Source organism: Muntiacus reevesi, chromosome X (genome assembly GCF_963930625.1).
Source record: "Muntiacus reevesi chromosome X, mMunRee1.1, whole genome shotgun sequence".
In the NCBI taxonomy this organism is placed as follows: Eukaryota; Metazoa; Chordata; class Mammalia; order Artiodactyla; family Cervidae; genus Muntiacus; species Muntiacus reevesi.
Window position 1 is genome coordinate 53,102,795 of NC_089271.1, and position 17,368 is coordinate 53,120,162.

At 38.8% G+C, this 17,368-nt stretch overlaps 1 protein-coding gene across 1 annotated transcript; it reads right to left on the minus strand.

Annotated features, from left to right (window-relative positions):
* Positions 1 to 663: 663 nt before the first annotated feature.
* Positions 664 to 13,196, minus strand: AKAP4 (A-kinase anchoring protein 4). The gene is made up of 6 exons (XM_065915828.1): positions 13,072 to 13,196; positions 11,938 to 12,033; positions 5,191 to 5,241; positions 4,863 to 4,964; positions 1,203 to 3,314; positions 664 to 977 (listed from the first exon to the last, which is right to left on the minus strand). Exons 2-6 carry the CDS (start codon positions 12,031 to 12,033, stop codon positions 822 to 824), a joined length of 2,517 nt encoding a protein of 838 aa, XP_065771900.1. The 5' UTR covers positions 13,072 to 13,196; the 3' UTR covers positions 664 to 821.
* Positions 13,197 to 17,368: the final 4,172 nt, after the last annotated feature.

A 17,368-nucleotide genomic window follows, 5' to 3' on the forward strand; every position in this document is an offset into this window, starting at 1 on the left:
TAGCATTGTGATGGACTTCTGAGAAGTATACAAGAAATCTAGGAATTTAGTGCTAGTTTCAAAGGAGATATTGGGATTCACATAGGGTGGCTGTGAAGAATTTATCATTCTTTAGCTTTGTTCTCTGCAAATTTTTCTCAAACTGCTGGAAAATAAGGAAACCTCATCAGTTGAAGGAAATGACTTATAAGGAAGCTTTGTGTGTGTGGGAACGTTTGGATCCTGATGTATTTCTGGGTAGTGTTTAGCTATGTGTAGTGGACCCTGGGAGTAATATATTTTCTGAAGTTTGTTTTTCATCTAGGTTCCCATCTTCAAACTCTTAAAAGTGACCAAGAAATCTGCATTCTTGGGATTATAAGGGGGATTATCAAGTTATGTGCATAATTCTGGAAGAACAGGGAGGCCATGGTGGCAAACCTCTAAATAACTTGTGGACTGAGATTTGGATAAGCCAGATGACTTAGGAACTTGGACATGGGTTATACCTGTGTCTTGGTTGCTAGAAAATAAACCAGGGTGAGATATGGACACAAGTCCAACACTGTATCACCATTCCTTGAAATTGGACCCAATTGCTTTAGATATATCTGACCAAGAACACACTGGCACCATTTTTTTAAATTTTTTTTATTCATTTTTTTGCCCAGCTAGTTGGGGACACCCTACATTTGCACAGTCCAACTGATGATGTATTGGGAAATACAATCACATAGAGTGCAGTTCACTGGCCTGATGGTAGGGGGTGTTTCAGCTGGGACGGAATGCTGCTGGGGGCGGAAAGTAAATGGAGAGGGAGAGGAGGCAAAGGAGTTGTTGGCTCACAGGTTAGTGAGCAGCCAGTCTAGCAGTTGTTTTCTAGCCATGTTTCCCACGGCTTCATCCAGTTGTCGTTCCTTGGCAAACTTCATGACCTCTTGAAGAAGATCTCCTACACTGTACCCCTTCTCTGCTGCCTTAGCGGAAACTTCAGGAAGCTGCAAGAGAGCAGAGATAGCTTGAATCATGTGATGCTTTTAGAGCCTGGACCCAGAGGGAGAAAGTCACCTACACCCCACCCACCTTTCTGCCTATGATTCTTGGATTAAAGGCTGAAAAGATAGACTGAAAAAAGAATGGACTGCTCTGAGTACAATACTGCCTCCCTATCCCTACCCATTCCAGCCCCCTTTCTTCTTGTTCCTTGTGTTGCTATTGCTTACCTTCTCCAGTTGTCCTTCATTGTCTCCCATGAAGTAGAGCATGGGTACGTTAAATTGTGAGGCTGCAATCCACTGCAGGACAGCTTGGAGCTGCTTTTGCAAGCTGCTTGTTGAGCACTGATTACTGACGATCACCTCGGGTCCACGAGAGTCTTGGTAGCTCTGACTCATCCCAGCTTCATGACTACCTCTGGGGCCACTGGCCTGGTAAACAGAGTTGTTGGATGAGGATGGTTGCTCTTCCAAATCAGTGAGGGCTGCCCCGTTGTTGCTATACTTAGCCATGATAAGGCACAGCTTCATCACAGATTCTACCAGCTGATCTATAAATTTTCGGTTCACTTGCTTCATCCCACTGATAAAGTCAACTTCTCGATTGTCCTGGCCTTCATCCACTCTGTCAGCCTTCTTGAACATGGAGGTTGATTTGTTTGTTCTGATGTCACATAGATCTTCACAGTTGAAGGGGCTCTCATTAAGCAGTTTTTGAATAAGTGATAGAACCATGCTTGGCATATCTAGCTTCTGGGAATCCAGATGTTGATTGTCCTTCAGAGAGGTGGATGGTCCAGGTGCTCCACGAGTTTCTAGATGTTTCATTGAAAGTGCCTTAGCACTTTGGCTACCTCCACACTTTTCATATTGGGCACTCTGGGTCATATAGCTCATGGTACCAGGTGGACAGTCATCTTCACATGCCTCTTTGCCCTTGGCCTGCTGCGTCAGATGGTATTGGATCAGCATAAGGGCAGAGACAATCAAGTCCTTTGCCAGTGAATCCGTGGAAGGGCTGATCTTCTCTTTTTCCTCCTTATGGGGACAGGTTTTGGTAGGCATCTTGCCTTGATTACCCTGCGTTTTGTTCCACATAGTCAGGCTCTCCTTGAGGATATGTTCACTGACTTTCTCGGCACTGGTTAAAGACTTGGATTCCTCTTGTCTCACTTTGCCCTTGTCCTTTCCCTTCATCTCAGCCTTCACAGCTGAAAATTCAAGACTTTGGTTCTTGCATTTGGCATCGTGGGACCCGGCTTTCAAGGATGTATATGACAAACACTGAGACTTAGTTTCCTTTTTTTCACCAAGAAGAGCGCTGACCAAACGTTTCAGCATAGCCTCCATGATATCAGCAGCGTTTTGTTTCCCATGATTGAACAGATTCCTCTTGACAGCTGAAACAAAGTCTGAGTCGGTCATCAGGACCCCAGTGATGTTATGTAGGTTCTTCAAGCAGGAGTCAATCAAGTCTGACACAATTTCTTTGGTATGCTTCAGTAGCACACTCTTCAGGACCACACAAGCTGGAATTGGTTTCCCAGAGCTATGAACTTGCAAGGTCTTCATAACAGAAACCATCATATCAGATGCCACTTGATTGGCATAAACCATGAGTCCTTTGCTGATGGAATCTGCAAACTCTTTGCTGTCTCTTTGGCACATCTGTTTGTCTCCGCCTTTGTTCTTGTTGGATAATTCACTATACAGAAAGGTTTTTCGACCACCATCCCTACACTCCTCCCCAGTGCCCCGCATTTCTGCAGAGGTCACTTCTACAGCATCATGGGCCATTTCAGAAGCGATCTTGCTCACAGCACTGCGAGGGCTGTTTTTCCCTTTGTCCTCACTGGGTGGATAGATCGAATGATGAAGACATTTGCTCCCGCCTTCTAACTTCTCCTTGATTTCCTTACGGGCCATCTGGATTACCAGAGAAGACAATCGGTTGATGTAAAAGGATATATCATTCATAGAACATTCTCCATCAGGGGAGATAACTGCCTTTTGATTACTAGGAGATTTGCCTGGAGGAGTGGAAGGACTCTGGTTATTGTTGGTGTTTTTGGCTGCTGTCATCTCCAGACGATGACTCTGAGGTTCGTTGTTCACATAATCTATGTTCAGGCGATCGGCATAGACGCTGTAGCAGTTCCCAGAAGGCAATTTTTGACAGCTTCCCTCTGTCTCTCCTACTTTATGTTTACAACTGGAGGCTGAGGGACTCAGTGCATGTTGGAAACCTAGGGCGTACTTTTGAAGATCATTCAGAAGCCAACTGAGGACACTTAAAGGATCAGAAGGAGCTTGTTTGAACAGACATACTGATCCCTCCATCTAAAAAAAGAACAACACCCATCCATAAGAGTTTGGATAGGTACTTCTTTCCCCTATTTAGAAAATATATCTCTGAAGTTGTGCAGATTAAGGATTTGGCCTTTAGAATTTTCATGGGCACATAACACACAATTATATCCATTAATACACATTCAAGCACAAGTGGCAGTGACAAAAACTTAGGGTATATACATTTGTACATTTAACTACACATAAGTGTTATCAATATATTTGTCAATTTCATCTGAGTATGTGAACTTATCACAATATATGTCAAAAATGTGTCAGTGTCTCTGTTGTGTGTGTATATGCACATTAATATATCAACTCATGAGTGTGAATGTGTCAGTCGGTATTGTGTGTGAAAATGTGCCTGTGTGTACGTGTGTGCATATGTGTGTCAGTGTGCATGTGTGATGTCACTGTGTGTAAGCATGTGCCATAATGTGCTGACATCATACCCATTGTATTATGTTATCTGTATAGGCCAGCATGTGCATGGTAGTATGAATATTCAGTACACATGTGTAAAATATGTAAAAATATGCATGTATATCAGTTTGTCTCTTAATATCCTTGTCACTGCCACATCTAGCTTAAGTTACAATCAAGGAGACCTACATTGTGTGTTGTAAATACAGGCTCCTCTTTTAAAAACAAACACCAGGTGTATCCTTCTATTAAGACTCCAAAGTGAAGTTGGCCACCCCTAACTGAACTCAAAACCCTTTGGAGAATATTTTATAACTGGTTTTCCCTTCCTTAGAGTCCACTTTCATAATAATACATGTAAAAAATGCTTCAAAGGCATCTGGGGTCAGAAATGATGTTTCTGATCATAATATGAGCCTGGGAACACAGAACAAGGAATATTTAACTCTTTTGCACTGAAACCAAGTATCTTGTTCCAATTATCAGCTACTCTAGGCCTCTAGGACTGTGAGAATTATCATGTGCACTAATGCCTACCCCAAACCAGCTTACCAGGTGTAATTTGGTATATTTACACAAAAACAAAAGAATTCCATATGTGATAGTGGTGTGCAAATGTAATTGATTTAAACTTATGGTACCCACTAGCCTAGGTAATCTCTTCGACGTCTAACAGGGTGGAGACCAGGCAACTACAGTGTTTGATTGTTGTAGATTCTCTCTTCTCCATATCTTCCCTATTGTTTTGGACACTGGGCAATGTGGGACACACAAGTCCATTACAAACCAGCAAAGAACATTGCAAATAATCTTGCTTATAAGCCCGTATCTTTGTTAAGAAAATCACAGCAAGATTCTGTTTGCAGGAGTTACTTGAAATCAAGAAAGGGCATTCTGAGCCTCCATGATTAGTGTCATTGTGAGATACTGTGAACTTACTATGGGCATTGAACTTACCGTAACTCTGAACTTAGGAAATGTGTTCTCTAGAATGCCATAGTGTTAAAATTTTGGGTCTGTTTGACAATAATTCTCTTACTATCTCTGAACCAGAGCCCTCAGATTCAGCAATGGGCTCTGGGAATGAGAAAGGCTAGACTCAGAGGCTGTCTATACCTTAGACTGGTTTTGCTTCTCAGTATCCTTGATCACAATAATTTCTTTTTCTTCTAGACTCTCCAGGTCTAAGTCACCTTCTGAACTACAACCAGTAGCATCCTATGGAATTAAGAGATAAGATTTTTGTGAAAAGTTGCTTTTTTGAGATTTTTTCAATCTGGCCCCCTAGGTTACTACTTCAAAGCAAGAATGATGGCTTCCCACCTGAGTCCCCTCCAGCTCTCCACCCTCTGCCACAACCTTTCCCTTTCTCATGCTGTCACTGATAACCCTTCTTGGAAGCTTCCCGCCCATTCCAACTCTGAGGGGAGCAGAGGGTACCCACCTTAGAATTTTTATCTTCCACGCTCAGGGTAGACACATCGACAAAGCATATCTGCATCAAATTAGGAGGGTTAATTTAGAAAAATTACAAAGAAAAGGTCTTAATTTCCCTGGAAGATGATAGTAGCACTTACCTTATCAGTTCTTGTGAGAATTGATTGAGATAGTGTGTGTAAAGCTTTTAGGAGAGTGCCTGGATATAGTTAAGTATGCAATAAACAACAGACAAGTGATTTTTATTAGGCAGACAGAATCTTAATGTTACTACATGTTCTAAGTGAGAATACTTACTTGTGAAAGAGACAGAGTTCAAAATACAGTATCCACATTTACTGAGAAAACCAAAAAGAGAGATGATTTGCCCAACTGACATAAACTCAAAGGCAGAACTTGTATTATAACTGGCTCCCAGTTTGAAGCACTTTCTGCTGTTGCCAAAATGTGGTGTTTTTACTATTGATAACATAGATTTTAGGTGCCCCATGGGTAAGCATTTTTGTGTTCAATATGTGCTTTTTAATTGTTATTCATTAGGAAAATACATACTAGAATATCAAATCTATCATATTATGGATAACAGTGCTTAGAGTGATGGTAATTTTGAAATGTAAGTCAATTTTTAAAACACTGTAGAGGAGGCAGTCCTAAGATGATGGAGGAATAGGATGGGGAGACCACTTTCTCTCCAATAAATTCATCGAAAGATCATTTGAACACTGAGCAAATTCCACAAAACAACCTCTGAATGCTGGCAGAGGACACCAGGCACCCAGAAAGGCAGCCCATTATCTTCAAAAGGAGAACAAAGGACTGAGCAAATACCAGAGGAGAGCTAGCCTGCTGCAGACCAGCCCATTCTCTGCTGGAGGTAGGGAGACAGGTGGGCAGCAGCAAGAGCCGGAAAGGGGCAAAGTCGGCCCCAAAGACGGCATCCTCTACCAAACTGCAAGTAGGCCTCCAGTAGCTAAGCAAGACTTCTTGGGATTCTGGACTGTTAACATCCGCTGGGAGGGTTGCAGCCAGAGATCAGCTCTCCAGAAGAGACACAAGGCACACCTGAGAGGGTGCGCCTGCTGCCACCCAGGAAATCTAGCCTGGGACCAGGGAGGCGATAAGATGCACCTCACCTGGGGAGACACACACGCCAAGCACCTGGTCGCCTGAGCTACTCGGACCTGGGAAGGGAACAAAATGCAGACCCAACCAAACCTGTGCCTTTACGGAGTACCTGAGAACCTGAACCTGAGTGACTTAGACCTGGGAAGTGCACACACGCAACCCAGGGCCCACTTCAGACAGTTTCACTGCAGAGCAATCTGAAGTCTGAGCAGTGTAGACTGGGAAAGCACACACGCTATGAGTGGACACAAACCTAGTGTGGCCAAGACACTGAGAGCACTCCCCACACACTTCAGTGATATTTGTTTGCAGTGTTCCTCCCTCCCCACAGCACAACTGAACAAGTGACCACCTTTGCCCCTTTTTGTCAGGGCAGAAATTAGACACTGAAGAGACCTGCAAACAGAAGAAGCCAAAACAAACAAACAAACAAACAAACAAACAAAAAAAAACATGAAGAAGGGGGAAGAAGGAGGCAGAAGATAGGATAAGTGAGGTAGAAGATAGAGTGATAGAAATAAATGAAACAGAGAGGAAAAAAGAAAAAAGAATGAAAAGAAATGAGGGCAACTTCAGGACCTCTGGGACAATGTGAAATGCCCCAACATTCGAATCATAGGAGTCCCAGAAGAAGAAGACAAAAAGAAAGGCCATGAGAAAATACTCGAGGAGGTAATAGTTGAAAACTTCCCTAAAATGGGGAAGGAAATAGTCACCCAAGTCCAAGAAACCCAGAGAGTCCCAAACAGGATAAACCCAAGGCAAAATACCCCAAGACACATATTAATCAAATTAACAAAGATCAAGCATAAAGGACAAATATTAAAAGCAGCAAGGGAAAAACAACAAATAACACATACGGGGATTCCCATAAGGATAACAGCTCTTCTTTCAATAGAAACACTTCAGGCCAGAAGGGAATGGCAGGACATACTTAAAGTGATGAAAGAGAAAAACCTGCAACCCAGATTACTGTACCTAGGAAGGATCTCATTCAAATATGAAGGAGAAATCAAAAGCTTTACAGACAAGCAAAAGTTGAGAGAATTCAGCACCACCAAACCAGCTCTTCAACAAATATTAAAGGATCTTCTTTAGACAGGAAACACAGAAAGGGTGTATAAACTCGAACCCAAAACAACAAAGTAAATGGCAACAGGACCATACTTCTCAATAATTACCTTAAATGTAAATGGGTTGAATGCCCCAACCAAAAGACAAAGACTGGCTGAATGGATACAAAAACAAGACCCCTATATATGCTGTCTAAAAGAGACCCACCTCAAAAAAAGGGACACATACAGACTGAAAGTGAAGGGCTGGAAAAAGATATTTCATGCAAATTGAGAACAACAACAACAACAACAAAGGAGTAGCAATACTCATATCAGATAAAATAGACTTTAAAACAAAGTCTGTGAAAAGGGACAAAGAACACTACATAATGATCAAAGGATTAATCTAAGAAGAAGATATAACAATTATAAATATATATGCACCCAACATAGGAGCACCGCAATATGTAAGGCAAATGCTAACAAGAATGAAAGTGGAAATTAACAACAGCACCATAATAGTGGGAGACTTTAATACCTCACTCACACCTATGGATAGATCAACTAAACAAACACAAACTTTAAATGACACAATGGTCCAGCTAGACCTAATTGATATCTATAGGACATTTCACCCCAAAACAATGAATTTCACCTTTTCCTCAAGTGCACACAGAACCTTTTCCAGGATAGATCACATCCTGGGCCATAAATCTAGCCTTGGTAAATTAAAAAAAAATTGAAATCATTCCAAGCATCTTTTCTGACCACATGCAGTAACATTATATGTCAATAACAGGAAAAATACTATTAAAAATTCCAACATATGGAGGCTAAACAACACGCTTCTGAATAACCAATAAATCACAGAAGAAATAAAAAATGAAATCAAAATATACATAGAAATGAATGAAAATGAAAACACAATATCCCAAAACCTATGGAACACTGTAAAAGCAGTGCTAGGGGGAAGGTTCATAGCAATACAGGCTTACCTCAAGAAACAACAAAAAAAGTCAAATAAATAACCTAACTCTTCACCTAAAGCAACTAGAAAAGGAGGAAATGAAGACCCCCCAGGGTTAGTAGAAGGAAAGAAATCTTAAAAATTAGGGCAAAAATAAATGTAAATGAAACAAAAGAGACAATAGCAAAAATCAACAAAGCTAAAAAGCTGGTTCTTTGAGAAGATAAATAAAATTGACAAACCATTAGCCAGACTCATCAAGAACCAAAGGGAGAATAATCACATCAACAAAATTAGAAATGAAAATGGAGAGATCACAAGAGACAACACAGAAATACAAAGGATCATAAGAGACTACTATCAGCAGCTCTATGCCAATAAAATGGACAGCTTAGAAGAAATGGACAAATTCTTAGAAAAGTATAACTTTCCAAAATTGAACCAGGAAGAAATAGAAAATCTTAACAGACCCATCACAAGCAAGGAAATTGAAACTATAATCAGAAATCTTCCAGCAAACAAAAAAAAAAATTGTATTCATGTGAATGTATGGCAAAAACCACTATAATATTGTAATTTATTTTATTTTATTTTATTTTATTTTTATTTTTATATATTTTTTTGTTTTTTTCAATTTTTTTAATATTGTAATTTAATTAGCCTCCAAATGTAAAATAAATACATTTAAAAATTGTATTCATGTGAATGTATTGCAAAAACCACTATAATATTGTAATTTAATTAGCCTCCAAATGTAAAATAAATACATTTAAAAATTTAATCATGTGAATGTATGGCAAAAACCACTATAATATTGTAATTTATTTTATTTTATTTTTATTTTTATATTTTTTTTGTTTTTTTCAATTTTTTTTAATATTGTAATTTAATTAGCCTACAAATGTAAAATAAATACATTTAAAAATTTAATCATGTGAATGTATGGCAAAAACCACTATAATATTATAATTTAATTAGCCTCCAAATGTAAAATAAATACATTTAAAAATTGTATTCATGTGAATGCATGGCAAAAACCACTATAATATTGTAATTTAATTAGCCTCCAAATGTAAAATAAATACATTTAAAAATTGTATTCATGTGAATGTATGGCAAAAACCACTATAATATTGTAATTTATTTTATTTTATTTTAATTTTTTTAATTTTGTTTTTTTTAATATTGTAATTTAATTAGCCTCCAAATGTAAAATAAATACATTTGAAAATTTTATTTATTTTTATTTTTTTAAATTTTTTTAAAATTTTTTTAATTTTTTTAATATTGTAAATTATGACCTCAGAGGTGTGAGGTAATAAAGGCTGGGAACTAGGCAACCACCTCCCCACACTCCCCTCAGACTCCCCCCTCCCTGGCCTGCCCAGCTCCCCAGATCCTTTGCATCACTCACTATAATATTGTAATTTAATTAGTCTCCAAATGTAAAAGAAATACATTTAAAAATTGTATTCATGTGAATGTATGGCAAAAACCACTATAATATTGTAATTTAATTAGCCTCCAAATGTAAAATAAATACATTTGAAAATTTTATTTATTTTTATTTTTTTAAATTTTTTAAAAATTTTTTTTATTTTTTTAATATTGTAAATTATGACCTCAGAGGTGTGAGGTAATAAAGGCTGGGAACTAGGCAACCACCTCCCCACACTCCCCTCAGACTCCCCCCTCCCTGGCCTGCCCAGCTCCCCAGATCCTTTGCATCACTCACTATAATATTGTAATTTAATTAGTCTCCAAATGTAAAAGAAATACATTTAAAAATTGTATTCATGTGAATGTATGGCAAAAACCACTATAATATTGTAATTTAATTAGCCTCCAAATGTAAAAGAAATACATTTAAAAATTGTATTCATGTGAATGTATGGCAAAAACCACTATAATATTATAATTTAATTAGCCTCCAAATGTAAAATAAATACATTTAAAAATTGTATTCATGTGAATGTATGGCAAAAACCACTATAATATTGTAATTTAATTAGCCTCCAAATGTAAAATAAATACATTTAAAAATTGTATTCATGTGAATGTATGGCAAAAACCACTATAATATTGTAATTTATTTTATTTTATTTTAATTTTTTTAATTTTGTTTTTTTTAATATTGTAATTTAATTAGCCTCCAAATGTAAAATAAATACATTTGAAAATTTTATTTATTTTTATTTTTTTAAATTTTTTTAAAATTTTTTTAATTTTTTTAATATTGTAAATTATGACCTCAGAGGTGTGAGGTAATAAAGGCTGGGAACTAGGCAACCACCTCCCCACACTCCCCTCAGACTCCCCCCTCCCTGGCCTGCCCAGCTCCCCAGATCCTTTGCATCACTCACTATAATATTGTAATTTAATTAGTCTCCAAATGTAAAAGAAATACATTTAAAAATTGTATTCATGTGAATGTATGGCAAAAACCACTATAATATTGTAATTTAATTAGCCTCCAAATGTAAAATAAATACATTTGAAAATTTTATTTATTTTTATTTTTTTAAATTTTTTAAAAATTTTTTTTATTTTTTTAATATTGTAAATTATGACCTCAGAGGTGTGAGGTAATAAAGGCTGGGAACTAGGCAACCACCTCCCCACACTCCCCTCAGACTCCCCCCTCCCTGGCCTGCCCAGCTCCCCAGATCCTTTGCATCACTCACTATAATATTGTAATTTAATTAGCCTCCAAATGTAAAAGAAATACATTTAAAAATTGTATTCATGTGAATGTATGGCAAAAACCACTATAATATTGTAATTTAATTAGCCTCCAAATGTAAAATAAATACATTTAAAAATTGTATTCATGTGAATGTATGGCAAAAACCACTATAATATTGTAATTTAATTAGCCTCCAAATGTAAAATAAATACATTTGAAAATTTTATTTATTTTTATTTTTTTAAATTTTTAAAAAATTTTTTTTATTTTTTTAATATTGTAAATTATGACCTCAGAGGTGTGAGGTAATAAAGGCTGGGAACTAGGCAACCACCTCCCCACACTCCCCTCAGACTCCCCCCTCCCTGGCCTGCCCAGCTCCCCAGATCCTTTGCATCACTCACTATAATATTGTAATTTAATTAGTCTCCAAATGTAAAAGAAATACATTTAAAAATTGTAGAAATATATATTAAATAACAGTATGAGTGGTGCTTGAACATGATAAAAATATGAAGTACTATGTAAATCACTCTTAGTTTGGGAAACATAGCATGAAATGTTTTGCCCCCCTGAGGGAGTCCAGCTTTGGGGCAGCTTACTGGTAGCTAGGCAACATCATTATGACCTCAGAGGTGTGAGGTAATAAAGGCTGGTAACTAGGCAACCACCTCCCCACACTCCCCTCAGACTCCCCCCTCCCTGGCCTGCCCAGCCCCCCAGATCCTTTGCATCACTCATCTGGCCCTTTAATTGTCACTGTGTGAACTATGACCACACTGATTCCCCCCGCAGACCTTACTGAGCTTGAATCTGTGGAGAGGTTACTATCCATCCATTAGCCTATCCTGGGCTCCACGATATCTATACCCAAACACCAATCCTTTCCACTCCTTGGTAGGAGTCATTTTTGTGTCTTACCACTTTCCGGTCCTGCTCTTGTTGTCCTGTTGGGCTGTAGAGATCAACCTTGCACACGCCCCTGCGGCTGTGTAACCAGTCAATATTATCAGACATCTGAAAAGAGAAACAAAATAAATTTGAAAGTCTAATATATGATTTTAAGAAACTGAAGTGGTTAAGAATCCCTGGAGGGCTTTCTAAAACCCATCTGTGTTTCATATAAGGTTTAGGCTGGGAACTGATAGGGTAAGCCATGGGGGAAAGACACTCTGAAATGTTTGGACCTGAAAATCAAGATCATTATCTTTTAGCTCAGTCCATGGTCTTCTTTAATTTAGATTCCCCACACCAACTATTTGAAACCAAGGGAGTATCATATTAACTTGGGAAAATGCCAGTCAGGAAAAATGACAGCCTGGGAAACAAATTTAAAAGGGGGTCTATGCACTGTAGGGGAGTCAAGTTCACCTCATTCCCTTTAACTGAATTTTAGCTAAACCTAGTCTAACCCATGTCTTAGGTTAACAGCTATAATACTTACCACACAGGGCCACTGGAGAAGACTAAGGTCAATACTAGTAAAGTGAATAAAGATTTCAACATATAGAACAAGTTTCTGAACATTGAGACCGCTCAGTCTAATAGCTATTAAGTATAACTAAGAGACAAATGTCTGAGGGAAGATCAGACCCTGATCCCATAGGACAAAGTTTAATTTTACTTTTGAAAGAGAAAATAAACTCTGCCAACTTCCTTCAAACCCCTTGACACCTCCCACACTTCTCTCTCCCTCCTCTCCTCCTCTTTCTCTTCCTCCCTTCCACCTTCCCTCTTTTCCTCCCTCTCTCCTTCTGCCTCCCTCCTCTGCCCTCTTTCTCCTTTCCCATCCTCCCTCCCTCCCTCTCTCTCCTTCCCTCTGCCTCTCTCAGTCTCAACATTTTAATAACTATCTTCTGATGGCTAGCCTTTCACAGGATACTACTACATTTCAACTCTTTGCCATCCTCCCCACTCCCCTCCATCTCATTCCCTTAAGGTCTTGGACTCTCCCTTCAAGAAGAAGGGGGAGGCACAGAGGTCCCTCATGATTTGGATAGCCTAAGTCCAAATCCTTAAAAAAAACTGTAAAAAAGAAAATTTATGAACTCTTACCTTGATAATGAAGTTATTTTAGACTTAGGCTGAAAATGTGCCACCTAGAAGGGAGATGTGCCCCTTGAGATGGAAGTGGGCAGTGCCAAGTTCTTGGGCACGTGCAGCTGGCTGCCACCCCGGTCAGCTGTTGGATGAGACTGAGGGAGCCAGGCTCTTCCCTGCTGCTTATGACCCTGGCCTGTGACATCAGGGTTTGTTGAATCATAATGCCTGAAACCATAGCGACCCAGCAGAGGCGGGGCAGGCTGGCAAGCTCAGTAGCCCTCCATGTAAAAAGCATATCAGGCTGTCTACTGTACAACACATCTTTTTCTGTTCTGTCCAGAAGGGTACACATATTTCTTTTATATTTTGTCCTACTCACAACTCCTTAAGACTTCCCTTCACATTCACAGATCCTTAAGGCCTCCCTTCACGTTCACAAGGCCTTAAGATCCCCCTTCTCGTTCCTCTTCAGGCTAGACTTCCAGAGCCATCTAGTCAAATTAGTTACCAGTGTGGTGGGGTCTCTATTTTTCATATACAGAATGACCACCAGCTTCTCTGAGCAAAACAGTATTAATTATCATAGCTTATTTCCCTTTGGAAATAAGAAATTCAGAGTTATGTGGCAATAAATCTTTGGATTTATGTAGAAATAGAGAAACATTAAAGTCCTTTCTGGGTATCCTGAATAAAAATATGAAAGAAAATTTGAGGCGGCCTTAGCCCCTTCTATAGTTTCACCTCACCATTAAGACATCCCAGTAGCTGGTCAAAAAGAAGGAAGAAGATGCCCTTACCTTTGTAGTATCAGAATAGGTTATTTTGTAGGACATTGGAATGGCTTTTTCTTTTAAATTTGGACTTGTGATGACCCTTTCAGCTTGACTCAAGATGTTGCTGCTTTCCTCAACCCTCCATACCCTCCTAAAGACTTGATTGCCAGTTGGTACCAGAACTTACACTTCATGACATCACTGTTTCCATGGAGAACAGTGACAGCACAATCAGGGACTTTGTCCTTAGTGTCTACTTGATCCAGCAAACTTTAACCTTTCTTCATGAGACATAATTAGCTACCCCCTCCCCAAAGCCAATCCACTTGGGTCTGGATCAGCCCTTCACATACTCCTCAACCCATGAAAAGACCTGAGCCTCACTTATTCTTTTCCATTATGGTCAGTGACAGATTGCTGGCTACAGTATTTCTTAAAGCAATATCCATTACACTTTGAGATGCCTTTGGGTTAGCCCCAGTTTGGAAACATTAGCCCGTAACCAAATCCTCTTATTGTGCCCAAGTTTTATCTTGTTTTTTCCTTGTCCTTTCTCCACCAGTCTTCACCTTAACCTCATGGGAACAAATATATCTAAATTAAAAATCAGTTAAGATGAACAAGTAAATCATAGAGTTTCAAATCCTTGGTTCTACCTTCATTTCTTCTTTTGTCTGTTACCTCACATTACATGTCTTAAACCTCCTGTACAATTTTGATCTTGTCAGTTCATGTCATCAGAGACAAACAGAGCTGGACTTTTGTTTGAGGTGGCAAAACCTATTTTATTCAGGCTACTGAAATAAGGGAGATAATTCAGATGAACAGAGCTCAATCCACTGAAACAAAAGGCCTTTAATGTGCTGGGAAATGCTAGAGGAAGTAAAATCTTGGTGGTGCAGTGGTAAAGAATCTGCTTGTCAGTAGCAGGAGATGCAGGAGGTGTGGGTTCGATCCCTGGGTCAGGAAGATCCCCTGGAGAAGGAAATAGCTACCCACTCCAGTATTCTAGCCTGGAAAATTCCATGGACAGAGGAGTGCTGAGGGAAATCTGTGGGGTGGGAGGTTAATCAATGTGATCAGACCATCTGTGTTTGCTAACTGGTGCTTATCAAAATTAGATTCCTACCCTTCCATACAGACTGGGAGACAAAGGACCTGTCTTTCTTGATGATTATATTTCAAAGGGATGACTCCCAGGCCTTTGAGAAACATTTTCCTGGGTTATAGAAGATACATTTCAAAGGGACAGAGAAAAGATTTACAATTACAAGTTTTCTAAAGTTAATTTCTGAGAAAAGGAAGATCAGGGGGCTATAGTCAGGTTTTGGCTGAAATAAACAGTAAATTCTTTTGGCACTTTTGAACTTTCTCAGGCATTTTTAAAAGGTTGGTATCATCATCCTAGCGACATGGCCTTGAATTGATGGAAACTGTGCTGATGTTTGTTCAAGTCTCTTAATGTAGAGAGTGGATGAAATTGTTTGTGCTGAAGGTTATAGTTCTTTCTAGGCCAAGGTTGAGGCCTAGTTGAGAATGTAGCTCAGAGGAGCCTGACTATATCAAACCATCATGTTATATACCTTAAATATATACAACTTTTACTAAAAAATAAGTTTGGGTCAAGGAAGGCATCTTTGTCAATGGTAATGGGTTAGAATACTTAATACAGGACTTGTTTTTCCTATACCACTCTTTGGTCAGGGAAACTTTTGATGATTAAAGAAAACGTTGGAGCTCCCGTGTCTGGCTCATGTCTGTGGAATAAGAAGCAAAGAAAGAAAATGTTTATTTATTCTTCAGTCACAAGAATGTATACCCTGACATAAAAACAAACAGACAACAGCCACACACACACACACACAAAGCTATAACACACCCGCCGCAGCCCAGAAGAGAACAACTGTGATCTCTGTCTGGAAAATGTCTGATGAAATCACCTAACTGACAAAGAGGGAACTATTATGGATAATTAGAGGCCTGTCCCTTGACATCCCAATCCTGTCATCTTGGAGGCTAACCAGGAACAAACAAGAGCAGCATTTGGATGGGATGGGAAACCAATAATGAAATATAAGGAAGTTTAGTCATAGGTTACAGTATATCCAACAAGAGCGTCTCTCAAGTTGCTAAAGCTCTCAGACTGGCCTGTACTGACTAGAGATGGGGATAGATGGGGGAGAAGGGATACTCAAAGAGTCAAAAGAAGGAATATGCTGTGTTAGTGTGTGAGTATGTTTGAAGTAGTATACACTTAGGTTAGCCTTTAAGAATCAAACATAGAGATGTTAGGCACACAACATTTGGTTATCATTCTCTCCCCCAATCATCATCATCTGTTTTCTAACCTTGTTTATTCTACCCAAACATCTCTTCCACATAAACTTGAGAATAATTATACAAGTCAACACTTTAAATATGTTTTCAGTTTGCATTTGGTTTGAAAGAGCTATTAAGAAAAATGGGACCTGTGCCTGTAATGTAATTATTATGAATAAGGGCGAAATGAAATTTAAATAAGCTGAACAATCAGCCTTTATGAAATTACTGTCTGCCTGTTAGTTCCATTAAGGATCTTCCAGACTTAGATTTAGCCTACTTAATTTAGCTTATGTGATGACACTGTGACCATTTGGAAAATGGGCCGTGATGCTAATGATTATCAGACATTGTTTACTGTGGACCAATACAAATGGAAAATTCACTTCTTTTTCTCCTTATTCTCCAACCATGAGAATACACAATGTCATTTAGAGCAGTTACATGCAAACATACTACAATGAAAAATTAGATAGTTATTTTAACATCTTAGTAATGGTGCTGCATAATTACTTCTGTCAAGCATTTATGACTGTACTGTGCATATCTGTCTGTCCTTTCCTATGAGTGATTGAAGCAGTGGAGGGAGAAAATAAAGGACTTTAAAAGCTATAAACATTCTCTCTTTTTTTAATTTCGGGGGCAGCTATTAAAGGAAAGCAGACTCTTAGATATCTTGTGATTTTCTTTTAGGCAGGGGCTTAATTAGGCAGCTAAGATCTGTTCTTTTGCCTTGTATAAAATGACTTACAGCTATTTTGAGGGGTGGGCTTGGCTTGGCAGTGACCATTTCTAGTCAGGCCCTCCCCCTTATAATTGTGAAATTTCCCAGACCATTTGTTTATTGTCCGTATAATTCATCAGACATTGACTAGATCTGGCCTTGTAGAGTTAATTAACTTTCCCTATTCCTGGATCACCTACATTGAAAGCCTGGAGGGCAGTTTCTCTGTCTCTTTCTGTTTCTGTCACACTATTGGGCACACAGTTGGGCTCAAGAAACAAATGATGGCTTTGAATTTCAGGCAGGAAACAAGCCATATAGTCATGAAATCTGTAATAATGACAAAAATCTTGATCAGTTATCGAAGGGGGCAGCCTTCTTAGAGTAATAATTCTTATTCTTGAGTGTGCCTCAGAATCACCTGGAGAGCTTGTTAAAATAGACATGTGGGGAGCTCCCAGGGTCAAGAGGGTAATGTATCTGAAAAGGGCAT